Source organism: Apodemus sylvaticus, chromosome 2 (genome assembly GCF_947179515.1).
Source record: "Apodemus sylvaticus chromosome 2, mApoSyl1.1, whole genome shotgun sequence".
In the NCBI taxonomy this organism is placed as follows: domain Eukaryota; kingdom Metazoa; phylum Chordata; class Mammalia; order Rodentia; family Muridae; genus Apodemus; species Apodemus sylvaticus.
In genome coordinates this window covers 66,971,887-66,987,834 of record NC_067473.1, presented here as the reverse complement: position 1 = coordinate 66,987,834, position 15,948 = coordinate 66,971,887, and the positions used below count along the sequence as shown (strand labels likewise).

The window sequence follows — 15,948 nt, the reverse complement described above, 5'->3', positions numbered from 1 at the left end:
TGAAGCCAGAAAAGGATGAAAAAGAGGGGCCCCGGGAACTGGAGCATCAGCGGCTGCAGAGCTCACACTGTCAGCCTGTTTTCACCTCTTTGGAGTTCCATCCTGCTCACCTTATAGTCAGTCATCTGTGTGCTGACTTCAGCTCCCGTACCTCAGCTCAGAGAGATAGGTTGTTTACCATAAGTACTGGACTGTCTCTGAACTTAAAGCACATACATAGTGAAGACTGAACAGCCATCTATCAAGTAGGGTGGGAGACTGTCCCAAAGAGAGAGCCCAGAGCCTCCACCGCGAAGGCCGCATTAAGTAGCAAGCTCCTTTCTTCACTAAAACCATACTGAGAATGCTCCCCAGATCCCGGTGTCTGCTCTGTGGGTGTATGACAAGGTTCAAACTCCTCCTCTTGTTTACCAAAACCTTCTTGGCTCTGGTCCACACCTGTCTTTCTACCCTGGCTCCCAAGACAAATGCTGTAGCCCAGCAGTCAAACTAGTCCATGTACCACTCCCTGAGCGCACCTTGAGGCTCCCTGCCTGCAGGCCTTTCTCAATCTCAATTTTTCTCTGCCACTAAACACCCTGGTCACGCAAGCGTCTCTCTGAAGACTCCTCCTGACTTTGCTAAGGATTGTACCAATTTGCATGGCTGTCATCGAAGCCGAAAAGGATGAAGGAGTGTCTCCCACTCCTAGACTTCCAAGTGAGCATGACAAGCCTCGAATCCACAGAAAAGAAAAGGATTAAAACGGAGATCTTTTTTTAAGTCAAGCCGAATTCTGTTGAAAGCTGGATCAAAATTGGGTTGGGTGTATGATACACTTAAGAATGTCTGTCTAGCCAATTCCTAGCAACACCCACTAGGCGGCACCCTCAGTCTCATTCAGACCAAGACGCCTCCAGGTTTTAAAGTTTATTACCTGTCTAACAAGTTTCCTTCCTGTCCTACTGTCCCTTTAAGAAGGTGAACCAGGTGAGGCTGAAGCCCCGCCCCTCATCTGGCCCCGCCCTCCGCCTCCGCCTCGCCGGCCTGGATCGCCCAGTCCCTCTCGACCTGGCCCAGCCGTAGGGGCCGAGGTCCCAGGTCCCGGCCAGCGCCATGGAGCGGCGCTGGCCCCTGGGGTTCGCATTGCTGCTGCTGCTGCTCTGCGCCCCGCTGCCCCCGGGGGCGCGCGCCGAGGAAGGTACCGACCCCCGCCCTCTCCCTTTCCCGGCTGACCGGCAAGAGCCGGCATTCCTGCGGAGGCCCTCCTCCCCGCGCCCCACTACTTCTCCCTAGTAGCGGGGAGATCGATTGGCCAGGCCAATCTTTGGTCTTTAACCCCAGACTCCTGCCCACGGGATCAGTCACCCCTACCCTGTTGGCCAGCACTATTTGCTGCGGGTGGAGAGGGAACTCCTGACCACAGCCAGGAAGCCACACTCCCACCGCAGCATCATGGGACCCTCCATATGCCCACCCCAGACTCTGCAGCACTCAGAAGTCTGAGGCGGAAAGCCTCCTTCTGCCAGCCTAACCGGATCACAAATAATCCTCCAGTGGTGGAAGGGTTAGAACTTTTGGGATTGCCAGGTGTAGGGGTCCAACGTTCCACCTAAAGTTTTGCACACCCTCTGACCATGCTCCTCCCACTTCCCAAAATCATAACTTCGCCTAACGCCCCTCCTCCTCTACCCTCACCTACCAGAGCAGGCCACTGACAACTGGAGTCAAAATCCAGAAAAATGCCCCTGACAGGGTCCCGCTTAGGACTACAAAGGCGTCCCTGGTGTCGCCCCACGGCATCCCTGCAGATGTTCTCCCGTGCCCCGTTGGTGCCTTTTCTGGGGTTGCTCTTCCAACTTACTGGCCTGACTCTGGTTCAGGCAGCAGTCCCCCAGTCCTTGCCCCACTTTGCCTCAGGATGTCACACTGTTAGGAAGATGTTTTGGCAGCCTCGAACTGGGGAGTCCCAGAATACCCAATGTAGGGAGTTGGGCACCTCCTCCCCCGGGGTAACATCCTTCTTTTCTCCCCCATTCAGTCACTCTGATGGACACAAGCACAGCACAAGGAGAGCTGGGCTGGCTTCTGGATCCCGCAGAGACTGGGGTAAGTGTCTGAAGGACCTGGGAAAGTTCAAGTTTGAAGGCCAGTGGGAAATGGGGTGTAGAGGTGGGTGGAGGAACTGAAAAGAGCAGGAAAAACTGGAAGTGTCTCCTCAAGAGGGGGAGGGGAGGCTGAGTCAGAGCCTCCAGAATGGTACTCCTGGGGAGCTGGGGGTGTCAAACTCCACTCAGCGGGGACTATCTCTACTCCCCAACCCTCCTACCATAGTGGGGGATGAGCTCCCAACTCCTAGGGAGAGCATGCTATGCTAAGGAAGGCTGGATGCCAGCTAAGACACCTGGAAAGCACCCCCATCTCAGCTCTGTTCACTACAGTAGAGTGATGTGGATGGGCTTTAGAACATTAGAGAGGTTCATAAAAATGTAAATGATGGATGCATTTATTTTTTTCTGAAGAAGAGAGCCAAAACTTTCATCAAAGTCTTCAAAGGTATTTTGACTCCCTCAAACTTAAAAGCTGCTCCCCTCCACAGCCCCTCCATCCCTCCCAGGCAGGCTCCACAAACACCATGTATGTAGTCCAGCTGTTTGAGAAAGAAAAAACAGCTGCAAGTCGCTAACCGTTTCCTTAGGTGTCACTGAGACCCAGTAAGCAGAGGTGGACCATGTGAGACCCAGTAAGTTAGTGTGTCGTCGTACAGACTGTATTCAGACCCAAAGTCCAGAGACACCTTTGCCACAGCACAGTAGAACTGGCCTTAGAACCACAGAATGGGACCTCTAGGGTGGGAGACTTACAGGACCTATTCCCGGCTCCAATACCCAAGACATGTGCTGCTGCTGTTTCTGGGATTAGGGTTATTGCCTTCTTTCTCTCCTGGACTGGAGGGTCGAGGCTTCCCCTTTGAGATCTTCCACAGAGTGGCCTATAATTAGAGTTAATAGACTAAACTATAATGTATCCTCCAGGAGGGGCCATTTGGAAAATCCCGGATTAGGCCAGCTTTAATAGGTGCCTCATCTCATAAACCAGCTAATCACCCACAAGGAAGGCAGCAGGACCATCTGCTGGCTCCCACTGGCTCTTCCTTAAGCTCTACCAGCCCCACCCAAATAACTCGTCCCTAACTGAGCCCCAGTGGAAGCGAGGCCCTTTCCTGTCCCGATGTTAGAAGGGCAGACACCTCCCCCCCGCCCCCCGCAACTGTACTCCCAGTCTCGTTCATGTCCCTTCCCCCTTGCTAAAACAGATTAAGACCTTGGAGCCAAGCTCCCAGAATACACCCATGTAGCAACCAGCAGCTCCTGAGTGTCAAGTGAAAGGATCCTCAGTGCTGTTTCTGGCCCCAGTGTTGTCCCCATCTGTCACTGCTGGAGCTAGAAGAGGCAGTTACAGCTGGGAGCATCTGTTTCCCTAGGGCCCAGCTGCAGCCTGGCAGTCTGACCAGTGGCCTGCTGCACAGTACCACAACCACCCCATCCACCTGCCTGGGTCCTATGCCTTCCTCTTAGGCTCCCAGCAAAGTTTCTCCTCAGTAGACTCCAGGTGTCCTTCATTCCAGCTTTGTGACCTTTGGACACTCCTCTTGATCTCTGAACCCTGTGATGTAATACAGAATTATGTGCATCAGAATGGCTCCACCCCACCAATTCTTAATTAGTGATACTTTTTTTTTTTTAAGTCATGAGGCCCATTCACCGGAGTAGAATAAAATCTTAGAGGGAACTTTCTTAGGGCCTCAGTCTGTCTTCCATCAAGTTATGGGTTGGCATCCCAAATATCAGTAAACTGTTTTGTGAAATCCGTGGGCTTTCATAACTATATCTGGCCAAGGAAATACTTAAGAGAAAGATGAAGTATGGTATCTGTCCCACCAACAGATAATCAGAACATCAACAGTAATTAAAACCTGGACTGATGACAAGAAACCCAGGCCAATGGAACAGAGTAGAAAGTCCAAATGCAGAATTCACATATAAGATGCTCTCGTGTGGATGGCCATGGAATTTCTAGTCAATTCGGAAAGTATTGCTGGGGACAGAAGAACTTCCTACCCTCCCCCTAAGCGAGGCTGTGAAAGTGACAACAGATGATGAATGAATGGGAGAAACACTATTTTAATTACCTTCCTTCACACAGGATGAAGTTCCAGGAAAGTTCAGAGGATTGAAGCTTGTGTATTACCCAGAGCTTTGGAGAGGAGTGGGGGCAGGGAGGTGGTGACAGGCCCGAGTGTGAAATGAACAAAGGCTGTCCTGCTGTGCCCAGTTTAAAAGTCTCTGCGGTTAAAGAAGGTTTCAGTGAGCAGCCTTCTTCCTGGCAGTGTTAGTTCACTAATTTCAATCCCTTCCAAAGGCGTAGTTTCTTTGACCAAAGGGCAGCTTCTATGAACTCCTCCTGTATCTATAGTTTTTTCCTAGTAATCATCTCAAACAATGCCACATAAATATAGTTGGGGGTATGCACTGACCCCCAAACTGGTTAGTCACCATACTGCCAACTGGATGTCTGTAAGTTTTGTGACAGACTTCTCCTTGTTGTATGAGCATATACAAAATGAAATAAAATAAAATAAATTCTAGGAAGAATAAAGTTTAAACAAACAAACAAAAAAACCTTCAAAATTTCCAAGCCAAACAATAAAAAGAATTTTGTGATCTCAGCCAAAACACACAGCCCAAAACTCATGAAGTTATTATGCAAAAAATAAAAATGTGTTTTCACATAAAAGACGCCATTAGCAAAAATGTGGCATGGCTGAGGATATCTGAAGCATACATAGCAAGCAAGTAATTAGTTTATATATTTTTGTTAAAATTCACCCAAGTGAATAACATTAGTCAATAAACATATACACAGCTGATGAAGAAAAGAGAAACATACACCCAGCCCCTTCAAAGAAATGTGACTGAGACGGCAACAAGGCTGCCTTGGGCATGGAACTGGCAAAACACAAAAAGAACATTAATATCTCTTCTGATGAGCTTTTTAGAAAATGAACTCTCTTGCACTTGTGGAAGTGTAAGCTGATAAATCCTTTGGAGGCCAATTTAGCAGCATCTTATAAAACTTGAGATCTATCTATTGGGTCAGCAATTCGATGGAAATCTTACATTCATCAGTCTGCTTTCCTAGAAGAAAATGAAAGAAAAAAAGGTAGAAACTAATTATTCGACAACAGGAGAATGGTTAATGATTATGGTATATCCATATGCGTGGGTGCTGTATATATACTGCAACAAGAGATGGATCTGTATGTATGCTACAGGCCTAGTTTTTGTTACAACAAATGAGGTTACAAAGGAGGTTACAGCATAACCCTTGTATGATATTTATCCTAACAAGGCAGAACCATTTAGACTATTGGTCAGGAGGCTTTGAAAGAGGTCTAGACAACTTTATTTCAAACCATTAAGAATGGCTACCTCTCAGAATAAAGGTGGAGGGATGGGAGACCTAACCTTTATTAGTCATTCCTGAACCTGCTAAATGTCAAGTTTCAGAGCATACATTCTGTCCCTGGAGTACGTGGCTTTATACTCCAGTTCTGTCTCAGATATTGGGCAAGCCACTCCATACTGCCTCTATATCCGTGGCCCGTGACAAGTTACTACGGTAATGCCAGCCATTATGATTACTAGATTTAAAAATTCAAAGTGGCAAAAAAAGTCAAGGGGTAGAGTAGATAGTGCCTGGGAGGTCAGCTAACTGCTAGGACTTCTGTGGTGGCTATAAGTCGAAGGGATATTGGAGAGGGTGAGATTCCCCATCCCTGTGTAAACACTTCTTAGCTTGTCCCTGTCCTCCAAGGGTAGAGGCTTGGCTATTTGAAAAATAAGGCTCTAAACAAACCTGAACATGGCTTTTGAATGAGCTTTGCCTTTGTGGGTACCTGACAGTTCTGCTAAGTAGGTCAAAATTCCTAACTATACTTTTGTATTTGAAGCAGGTGAAATTAACAGACCAACCAGGGCTGCCTAGGATCTTAAGGGGGGTTGCTGTCTTCCCTGTCCCAATAATGCCATAGCTTGAAACACTCAACCTACTGTCCTGGGGTTGGAAGGTGAGGTCCGTCAACCTGGGAGCTCTGGCTCCAGCTCCCTCTTCCTCAGCTCTGGTCACTGAATCTGATTCTCCTCTTGCAGTGGAGCGAGGTGCAACAAATGCTGAACGGGACACCCCTGTACATGTACCAAGACTGCCCCATAGACGAAAGTGGAGACACTGACCACTGGCTTCGCTCCAGTTGGATCTACCGAGGAGAGGAAGCCTCACGCGTCCACGTAGAGCTGCAATTCACTGTGCGGGACTGTAAGAGTTTCCCAGGGGGAGCCGGGCCTCTGGGATGCAAAGAGACCTTCAACCTTTTCTACATGGAGAGTGACCAGGATGTGGGCATTCAGCTCCGACGGCCTTTGTTCCAAAAGGTGCTGCCACCCCTCCATGCCATCCCTTCTCTGATATAAATCCTTACCTTGGTCCTCACCATGACCCAGCTCAGCCAAGGAGAAACAGAGAAGAAACTGGAAGCAAGTACCAATGTAGAATAAGAAGGCGGGACCTGACACCAGTACAGAAAGGCTGTACTGAGTACCACTGGCTGTGCCCTCGTTTTAAGGGCATTATTTAACCTCTCTGAACATTAGTTATCTCATCATAAAATAACCTTATTACTTGCATCCATTGAAATAGCTGAGCACTGTATGGAGATTTTCAGACATTTCACTTCAATGCCCATGATTTTCATATATGACATGCCCCCAAGTATTGCTGGAACTACACAGGACAGTTCCTGGCTGCCAATCACCAGTCCCATGCCATTCTTCCCTAGCATGGAAACATATTAGAATATATACCAGCCTGGAGCTGATTATTATAGGATGTGCTCTCATTTCTTTCCGAAGAGCAAAGGTTGTAAAGTTTGTTATTGGTAATAAATTAGTTATGACACACTCTGTAACTGATCACTTCATTGGCACCAGGCTTGGGAACACCTCTCAGTGGTGGAAATTTTATGGTCCGTAGCATTCCACTGTCTGAGTTCCAATCGTAGCTCCATCATGTCATAGGTGTACTATCTGTTAGAAGAGCTAGTTTGCTGTAGCTCTAGTTTCCTCTTCTGTAAGGTAAAAGGTAAGACATCTTGTCTCATAGGGTAATTGCATGAGCCAAAAAACATGTCTGTAAAATGCTCACATAGGGGACCTTACACATCATGAGCTGTTCCATCATGGTTGTATAGATTGGGTGTTCCTTACCTACAATGCTTGGGGTCTGAAGTGTTTCACATTTCAAAACTTGTAATATTTATATAGACATATCTTGGGAATGGGACCTAATTCTATTTTTTTTAAGAATCATTTATTTTACATATATGAATACATTGTCATTATCTTGTGATACACCAGGAGAGGGCATCAGATTCCATTACTGATGGTTGTGAGCCACTATGTGGTTGCTGGGAATTGAACTTTAGGACCTCTGGAAGAGCAGCCAGTGCTTTTAACCTCTGAGCCATCTCTCTAAGCCCCAGGACCTAATTCTAATTATGAAATTCATTTATATGTTATACATGTAACTTAAAGGAATTTTATATAATTTTTTTAGTTTTATGTTATACATGTAACTTAAAGGAATTTTATATAATTTTTTTAGTTTGATTCCACTTTTTTAGATTTATTTATTTATTATATGTAAGTATACTGTAGCTGTCTTCAGACACTCCAGAAGAGGGCATCAGATCTTGTTACGGATGGTTGTGAGCCACCATGTGGTTGCTGGGTTTTGAACTCAGGACCTTCGGAAGAGCAGTCAGTGCTCTAACCACTGTGCCATCTCTCCAGCCCCTTAATTCCATTTTTTTTTTAAATTGTGATTAATCTCATGAGATCGCATATGGAAGTTCCCAGTTGTGGCATGTTATAGGAACGGTCAGGTTTGGAAACTCTTCACGTTTGAGATTTTCGGATTAGAGATAGCCACCCTATATTAAACCAAGAGTTGTTTATTATACAGGATGAAGCATGGACTTAACATCGTTCCTTCTTCTCCCTTAGGTGACGACTGTGGCAGCAGACCAGAGCTTTACCATCAGAGACCTGGCATCAGGCTCTGTAAAGCTGAATGTGGAGCGGTGCACCTTGGGTCACCTCACTCGCCGTGGCCTCTACCTAGCTTTCCACAACCCCGGTTCCTGTGTGGCGCTAGTCTCTGTGAGGGTGTTCTACCAGCGCTGTGCAGAGACTGTGCATGGCTTGGCCCACTTCCCTAACACGCTCCCCGGACCTGGAGGGTTGGTTGAAGTAGCTGGAACCTGCCTCTCCCATGCACAGATCAGCTTGGGGTCCTCAGGCACTCCACGCATGCACTGCAGCCCCGATGGCGAGTGGCTGGTGCCTGTGGGTCAGTGCCAGTGCGAACCTGGCTATGAAGAAAGTCGTGGAAGTGAGGGGTGCACAGGTAAGAAATGGAGAAGTGGGAAACCCCAGGGACCACCTGGGTGGGTCTTCCTGGTCCCCAAACATGTTTTCCATGAGTTTTAACCTGAGTGGGATGTCTGTGGGGGTGTTCCAATTCCAACAAAGAGGGGACGGGCATAAGGGAGGGGTTTAAAGGTTTGTTAAAGGTCATGTAAAAGCAAAACAACTAAAAACGTGGTTCTGCCTTCTCTTTCAGCCTGTCCTACTGGTTTCTATCGAATGGACATGAATACACTCCATTGTCTCGAGTGCCCCCAACACAGCATAGCAGAGTCTGAGGGGTCTACCATCTGTACCTGTGAGAAGGGACATTATCGAGCCCCTGGGGAGGGCCCCCAGGTAGCATGCACACGTAAGTCTTGCAGTCAGGGCCTGGCAATCTGCCAACAGGTTCGAGACCCACCCCGGGAGCAGAACTCCCAGAGTTTACCAAGTAATGGAGACTCAGGTAGTCAGCCCGATTAAAGCTGCTCCCTGCCCTCTGTTCTCTCTAGAGTGCAGAGGTGTGTTACATACTATTTCCTCTTTGGTAGTTTAATCTCTCATGAGGGCTTTGGAAAGTGTCATTGGGATGGTAGAAGCAGGGGTCAGTGGCTTGAGTGGGAAGAACGAACACCTATTTGATAACTCCTCTTCTCCCATAGGTCCCCCATCGGCTCCCCAAAATCTGAGCTTCTCTGCCTCAGGGACACAACTCTCCCTGCGCTGGGAGCCCCCCAGGGATAAAGGGGGACGCCATGATATCAGATACAGCGTGCAGTGCTTGCAGTGTCGGGGCATTGCACAGGATGGGGGTCCCTGCCAACCCTGTGGAAAAGGCGTGCGCTTTTCCCCAGCAGCTTCCGGCCTCACGGTGTCGACTGTGCAAGTGGAAGGCCTCGAGCCTTATGCCAACTACACATTTACCATCAAATCCCAAAACAGAGTGTCAGGACTGGACAGTTCCAGCCCTAGCAGTGCTTCCCTCAGTATCAACATGGGGCGGGCAGGTGAGGCGCCTAAAGACCGTAGGGAGGAGCGCTGGGCAGGAGGCAGTGGAGGCACACCTTAAGTCATCCCTTCTTACCTTCCGGATTCAACCTTGTCATTCTGGGTGTCCAGAGTCACTCTCCGGCCTGTCACTGAAGCTGGTGAAGAAAGAACCGAGGCAGCTGGAGCTGACTTGGGCAGGGTCCCGACCCCGAAATCCTGGAGGGAATCTGAGCTATGAGTTACACGTGCTGAACCAGGTCAGAAAACACCATTCGGTGTTTGGGGTACACCCTGACATTCCTAGCTTGGGGTACAGGATCGGGGGAAATACCCAAAACAGACTTTCTCAGGATAGACATCTGCAAAGGATTCTGACCTGGCTGCAACAGCTTTCCCTGTCCAGGCCCTTCCACAGCTCTCTTATCTTCTCTCACACACAGCCTCATTAATGCAAGTCCCACCCACAGGATGAAGAGTGGCACCAGATGGTGCTGGAACCCAGGGTCTTGCTGACAAAACTTCAGCCAGATACCACATACATTGTCAGAGTGCGAATACTGACTCCCATGGGGCCTGGCCCTTTCTCCCCTGACCATGAGTTTCGGACAAGCCCACCAGGTAGGTTACCTATCTCTTGTCCCACCTGAACATACACAATTGGCATCTCCTGGAGACACTTCAGCTCCTAATTTTAAGTGACCCTTGCTCTATGCTGTATGTATGCACATAATATACCCATTCAATAAATTGTTAAGGGCAACAGACCCAATGTCCATTTAAAAACTGACCCTGGGTATACTTGGGACCATACCTTTTAGCCTTTATAACCTCTAACAGCCGTGATCCCTCAGCCTTCTGAACTCTTGACACCCAGTTTCCAGAAGCCTGACTGGAGGAGAGATTGTGGCTGTCATCTTTGGATTGCTGCTTGGAGTAGCTCTGCTGATCGGGATTTATGTCTTCCGTTCAAGGTGCTGACTCTGTCTTCCCTACCTATTCCTCTGGGATTCCTTTGCCTTGTTAGAAGGCTGTACCCCCTAAGGATCCTCCTGTCCCCTAAAAATCAAAGCTTAGACACGTCCCACACCGAGCTCTCAAGTCTGTGGCAAGTTCAGCCAGAGCCCATTGGACCACTGAGGTTTCCCTGAGTCCCTGAAAAAGTTGCCGTACTTCCACAGGAGAGGCCAGCGACAGAGACAGCAGAGGCAGCGTGAACGCACCGCCAATGTCGATCGAGGTAAGCCAAGAGTATGAATGCGTGTGGGAGAGAGTCGGGGCAGGAGAAGTGTGTGTGTGTGTGTGTGTGTGTGTGTGTGTGTGTGTGTGTGTGTGTTACACAGCCAGATCAACTCTGGGAATGTGGGTGCAGTATATTGTCCCTAAGGATCTTGTGTTTCGCCACCTAATTAATTTTGGTTAATTAACTCTGCCCTGATAGCTGTCAGCAGCTCTGATGCAATTATCTACTAACTCTTGGTACCAGTGCACAGTTACCCTGGACTCTGGACCATGCTCTCCAGCCTGGTGACCAGGTCTATGGGGTAAGGCCAGGCAGGAAGAGGTTGAAGTCCTCTGAGACATGCGGGCTTCCTGCTTGTCACCTCATTAGTTGTCTCTGCCAGAGGGAGCATCTGCTGTCTATCTGAATAGCTGGCACTGAAGGGCGGCTTCATCTGGGAGTGAATGAGCTGCAAGTGACTTGGACAGCATGGGGGCAGAAGCTGGGTCACAAGTCATAGGAAGATTGCGTAGCTCAGAGCAGGGAATGTACTGCAGGATCCGAATTCTGGCCACTGCTGGACCCTGAAGAGGAGGGAGGAAAAGCCTGGAAAATAGACAAGAAAAATGCTGGGGTCCCCGTGGAGGCTTTATTGCAAAGAATAGAGGTTTTCTCTGCTTGAGCTAAAGCCAGGCTACTGGTGGAATTTCCTTCGAGAAGCAACTCACCTCGGACAACAAAGATGTTCTGGGAATGGGCTCAGCTGTCTGCCCCTCTTCCTACTCCCCCATGCTCTGGTCCTTGTGCTACAGTGGCTGAGCACTCTTGATCCACCCCTCCCCCCCCAGAGGACAAGCTGTGGCTAAAACCCTATGTGGACCTCCAGGCCTACGAGGACCCTGCACAGGGAGCCTTAGACTTTGCCCAGGAGCTGGACCCTGCCTGGCTGATAGTGGACACTGTCATAGGAGAAGGTAAGTCCTGTGGTGACCCCAGCTGGTCCTCTTGGTGTGGTAGCCATGTACCACCAGGTTCCCTCTTGGAGCCTTGAGTTCCCACGTGAGCCCAACCTGCTCTATCCTGTCTCCTCCTTGAATTTCTCTGGCCTGGAGCAGCCTCTGCCTTCTACACACTTTGCTGTGTGGTTATGGGGTTTCTGATAAAGAATGTTAAACACACCATCTCTACCCATAGAGGTGTCCCCATGCCAAAGTGCAGGTTCTTCTCAGAGGATTCCCAAGGCAAGAGGGATTCAGAGCCTCCCTAAGTGAGCATTCTACCCAGATCAGGGGCCCAGTGTCCTTGGGCTGCCCCAATCCCCTGGGTCACCAAGGAAAATAGATCTCAACAGAGAACAAAGCTTGGCAGTGTCCTTGTCAGTGGTGCAACTGAGCCAGCATGAGCTGTGACCAGGGAGCTCACTCCCGGGAAACAGGCAGGCCTCCTGTTACCCGGCCACTGGCCCTGGACCAACTTATCCTTCATAAACACAGTACATATTTATTGAATACTCACTTAACATAAGCCAAGGAGCGTGCTAGCCTTGGAACACAGTACTGGTTAGGTTGCAGAGCTTCGTGCTGGTTCCAGACAGTCCCTTCTCTGGAAGGGCAACCTGAGCCCTGTCCTTCCTCAGAGTTCCAATAAGGAGAAACTGGAGGACTGGAAGCGACACCACCTGATCATGGAATTGTCTGACTGCATCAAGCCACAACCTTATTTTTCTCTCATCTAGGGGAGTTTGGCGAAGTGTATCGGGGAGCCCTGAGACTCCCCAGCCAAGATTGCAAGACTGTGGCCATTAAGACCCTGAAAGACACATCCCCAGATGGCTACTGGTGGAATTTCCTTCGAGAAGCAACTATCATGGGCCAGTTCAACCACCCACACATTCTACGCCTAGAAGGTGTCATCACAAAAAGTATGTACAGTGGCCCCCAAGAACTGGAGTGGAATGTGGGGGGGGGGGGAGCAGTAGGGAGGGGGAATAGGCTGCCAATGGAAGAAACCCCACATCAGGGTGTGATGCATGTGCTGTGTCTCAGGAAAGCCCATAATGATCGTCACAGAATTTATGGAAAATGGAGCCCTGGATGCCTTTCTGAAGGTGAGACCAGCAGAGGGTCTGTTCAGGAAGGGTCACATCACGGAGCCTCGTGTCTTGCAGGAGACTTCATCCTCTGATGTATACATTCACCCTACTACAGGAACGGGAGGACCAGCTAGCTCCTGGTCAGTTAGTGGCTATGTTGCTGGGCATCGCATCAGGCATGAACTACCTCAGTGGCCACAATTATGTCCATCGAGACCTGGCTGCCAGGAACATCTTGGTGAATGAGAACTTGTGTTGCAAGGTGTCTGACTTTGGCTTGACCCGCCTCCTGGATGACTTCGATGGCACCTATGAAACCCAGGTTAGAGCCCCCACCCATCCACACTCACGCGTACACTTAATTTGCTGACCCATGCCCAAGCATGAGATTCCCTTTCCAGTTCTGTACTAGTCCATGCCCTAAAAGACCACTGTTTTATTCAATGCCTTCTTAGGGAGGAAAGATCCCCATCCGTTGGACAGCCCCAGAAGCTATTGCCCATCGGATCTTCACCACAGCCAGTGATGTGTGGAGCTTTGGGATTGTGATGTGGGAGGTGTTGAGTTTTGGCGACAAACCCTATGGGGAGATGAGCAATCAGGAGGTAAACCTGGACTATGTCCCCATGTCATCCCTGATACAACTCCTGTCTCTTCTAATCCCGCTCCCAACTCCCACCCCATGCCCACGGTCTTTTCCTATGAGTATTTCAACTCCAATCTTTGGCACTATTTCCTGTTCTCTCTTTTGTTACTTCTCTGCTATGCTGGTCAGGGTTGCTTACAGGTGACATCTCAATCATCTTGTATAAGTGGTTTTCTAGTGGATCTATCTAACTTCCTGCCTAGAAATCTCTGTCTCTTGCTACAGGTAATGAAAAGCATTGAGGAGGGGTACCGGTTGCCCCCTCCTGTGGACTGTCCTGCCCCTCTGTATGAACTCATGAAGAACTGCTGGGCTTATGATCGTGCCCGCCGACCCCACTTCCTCCAGCTGCAGGCACATCTGGAACAGTTGCTTACTGACCCCCATTCCCTAAGGACCATTGCCAACTTTGACCCTAGGTAAATATGTTCAAGAAGGCTGGGAGTTTGGAGGTCAAATCTGGAAAAATAAGGTGGACATTCCATCCTATTCACCAAGTGTTGGGCCCAGGGAGCTCTGGACAGAACCCAGCATGAGATAGCACCCAGTTCATGCCTTGTGGGGAAGCTGAGGTTAATGGAGGTGGATTCCAGCTACCATGGTGGTAACCTGATGCAAGGTAAGCAGAACACGTATGATTCAAGGAGTCAGACCTAGATTAACCACCTCTCTATTCCCCCTGGAACCTTCAGAGTCACTCTTGCTTGTCACCCCTACTATGTTAATGACTGGGACCCCACCTCCGGTGTTCCTGTGGCCATCTGAAAAATGGGATAGTTTCCTTTCCCCAATATATATTCTGCAATGTGGAGAAAAGATTCAGACTTCATACATCGTAGAGGACCTACTACTACAAGTTCTTTGCTACAGCCTGAACCCTCTCCTGAGAGTTTAGGCATCTAGCGTCTAGATTAGGGTAGCCACGGAAGGGAGTCTGAGGAGGCCTCTGACTAACGGCAGAGACTGAGGCACCAGATCACAGATGATACAGAACACTGGCACCATCCGGTCAGGACAGAGGACCAGCCCTGCTGAGAAGGGAGCACTTTGTGAGAACAAGAGATGGTGACCAATTTCCCAAAACTGTATTTGTTCAAAAACATGGCCAGAATGTAGAGAATGAAGCGGAAGGGTGGGGGGGGGGAGTCAAGCGGGGAGGCAGGCGAGACTGGACTTCCAGTGCTTTATCGGGTAAGGCTGCGTGGTGTGCTGGCCCGTGTATCAAACCCACCATATATAACCTTGTTTCTGGAAGAAATTGTTTTCTGTGTTCCAACTTTTGAGACTATCTTTTGGAGCACAACTCCCTCGGACGCTGGAGACTGTGTGTGCTAATCTTTCTGGAATGCTGGATATTTTTCCCCCAGCAGATTTACTTTGCTAATGGTTTTTGGCTCTGGCTGGCTTTCCTACAGGAACACTCATTGTATTGTGGTTATCAAAGTGTAAGAATAACAGCCAGGGTCGAATATGGCAAGTGAGGTTGGCTTCTAAGTGGCCATCTGAGGAGAAGGGAGCGTAGCACCTTGCTGTAGGCCTTCTCCTGCCTTCTATCTCAGTCAAGCAGCATTCATGTCTAAAGGATTCACTTCACTAGGGATGGCCAGGGCAACCAGATTCAGTCTGCTGCCTGCCTGTGGTTTGAGCATACCAGGAAACAGGCCAGGAAGTAAGCTCAGGTAACAGCCAGTTTATGTGCAGCTTAGATGAGCTGTATGCAGTAAGCATCTGACTCAGTGTTCGCTGCAGTGTGGTGGCCCAGGACAACTAGCTCCTGTACTTCAGGGGTACAAACAGGGTACCGTTCCCCACAGGGTGACCCTACGACTGCCCAGCCTGAGTGGCTCTGATGGGATCCCTTATCGAAGCGTCTCCGAGTGGCTTGAATCCATACGCATGAAGCGCTACATCCTGCACTTCCGCTCAGCTGGGCTGGACACCATGGAGTGTGTGCTGGAGCTGACGGCTGAGTAAGAACTCTGGGGCCAGGCAGCACCAGCAGGGGATGGGAGGGTGGCTGAGGTCTGATCCTCTAGACTCACACAAGGCCCCCTTCCCTCTTCCATAGGGACCTGACGCAAATGGGAATCACGCTACCCGGGCACCAGAAACGCATTCTCTGCAGTATTCAAGGATTTAAGGACTGAGTGTCCCCTGAAAAGATGCTCCAGCCCTCTGCCTGCCTCCATTAACAAGGACAGGGCTACAGTCACTCCTTGGGCCTTTCCTTGGCCTACGAAATGTAGGCTATTGGTGCTGCTCCTGACTAGTCAATCAGAACTTTGCCTTTGGACCAAGGAGCCTTTGTTTATAAAGGGGGTGGGTGGGGTACAAGTGAAGGGGACTGTGAGTGGGTGCGTGCTGGGGGAGGGTTTAATATATATACTTACATATGCATTATCTATTTTTGTAAATAAACAGAGTTGAGTTTTCATCTCTTCCCTTGATCTTTTTCCCATTGATTCCCTCTATTTCAATTCTAAGAGTTCAGGTA

General features: G+C 49.2%; 1 protein-coding gene across 1 annotated transcript; it reads left to right on the top strand.

The window, feature by feature from the left end:
• Nucleotides 1–1,064: 1,064 nt before the first annotated feature.
• Epha1 (EPH receptor A1) lies at nt 1,065–15,765 on the top strand. Its single transcript, XM_052173573.1, has 18 exons — nt 1,065–1,180; nt 2,021–2,088; nt 6,192–6,473; nt 8,103–8,505; nt 8,722–8,877; nt 9,170–9,514; nt 9,627–9,754; nt 9,965–10,115; nt 10,372–10,468; nt 10,676–10,734; nt 11,565–11,690; nt 12,452–12,637; nt 12,762–12,823; nt 12,924–13,130; nt 13,264–13,413; nt 13,680–13,873; nt 15,269–15,424; nt 15,523–15,765. Exons 1-18 carry the CDS (start codon nt 1,096–1,098, stop codon nt 15,599–15,601), a joined length of 2,934 nt encoding a protein of 977 aa, XP_052029533.1. The 5' UTR covers nt 1,065–1,095; the 3' UTR covers nt 15,602–15,765.
• The last annotated feature ends 183 nt before the right edge of the window (nt 15,766–15,948 follow it).

Bases quoted from the DNA above. Each gene is read 5' to 3' on its own strand.
- Epha1 (XM_052173573.1), top strand. From the start codon at position 1,096: ATGGAGCGGCGCTGGCCCCTGGGGTTCGCATTGCTGCTGCTGCTGCTC. The intron at 9,515-9,626 runs GTGAGGCGCCTA...CTGGGTGTCCAG, and splicing joins TATCAACATGGGGCGGGCAG to AGTCACTCTCCGGCCTGTCA. The intron at 9,755-9,964 runs GTCAGAAAACAC...TCCCACCCACAG, and splicing joins AGTTACACGTGCTGAACCAG to GATGAAGAGTGGCACCAGAT.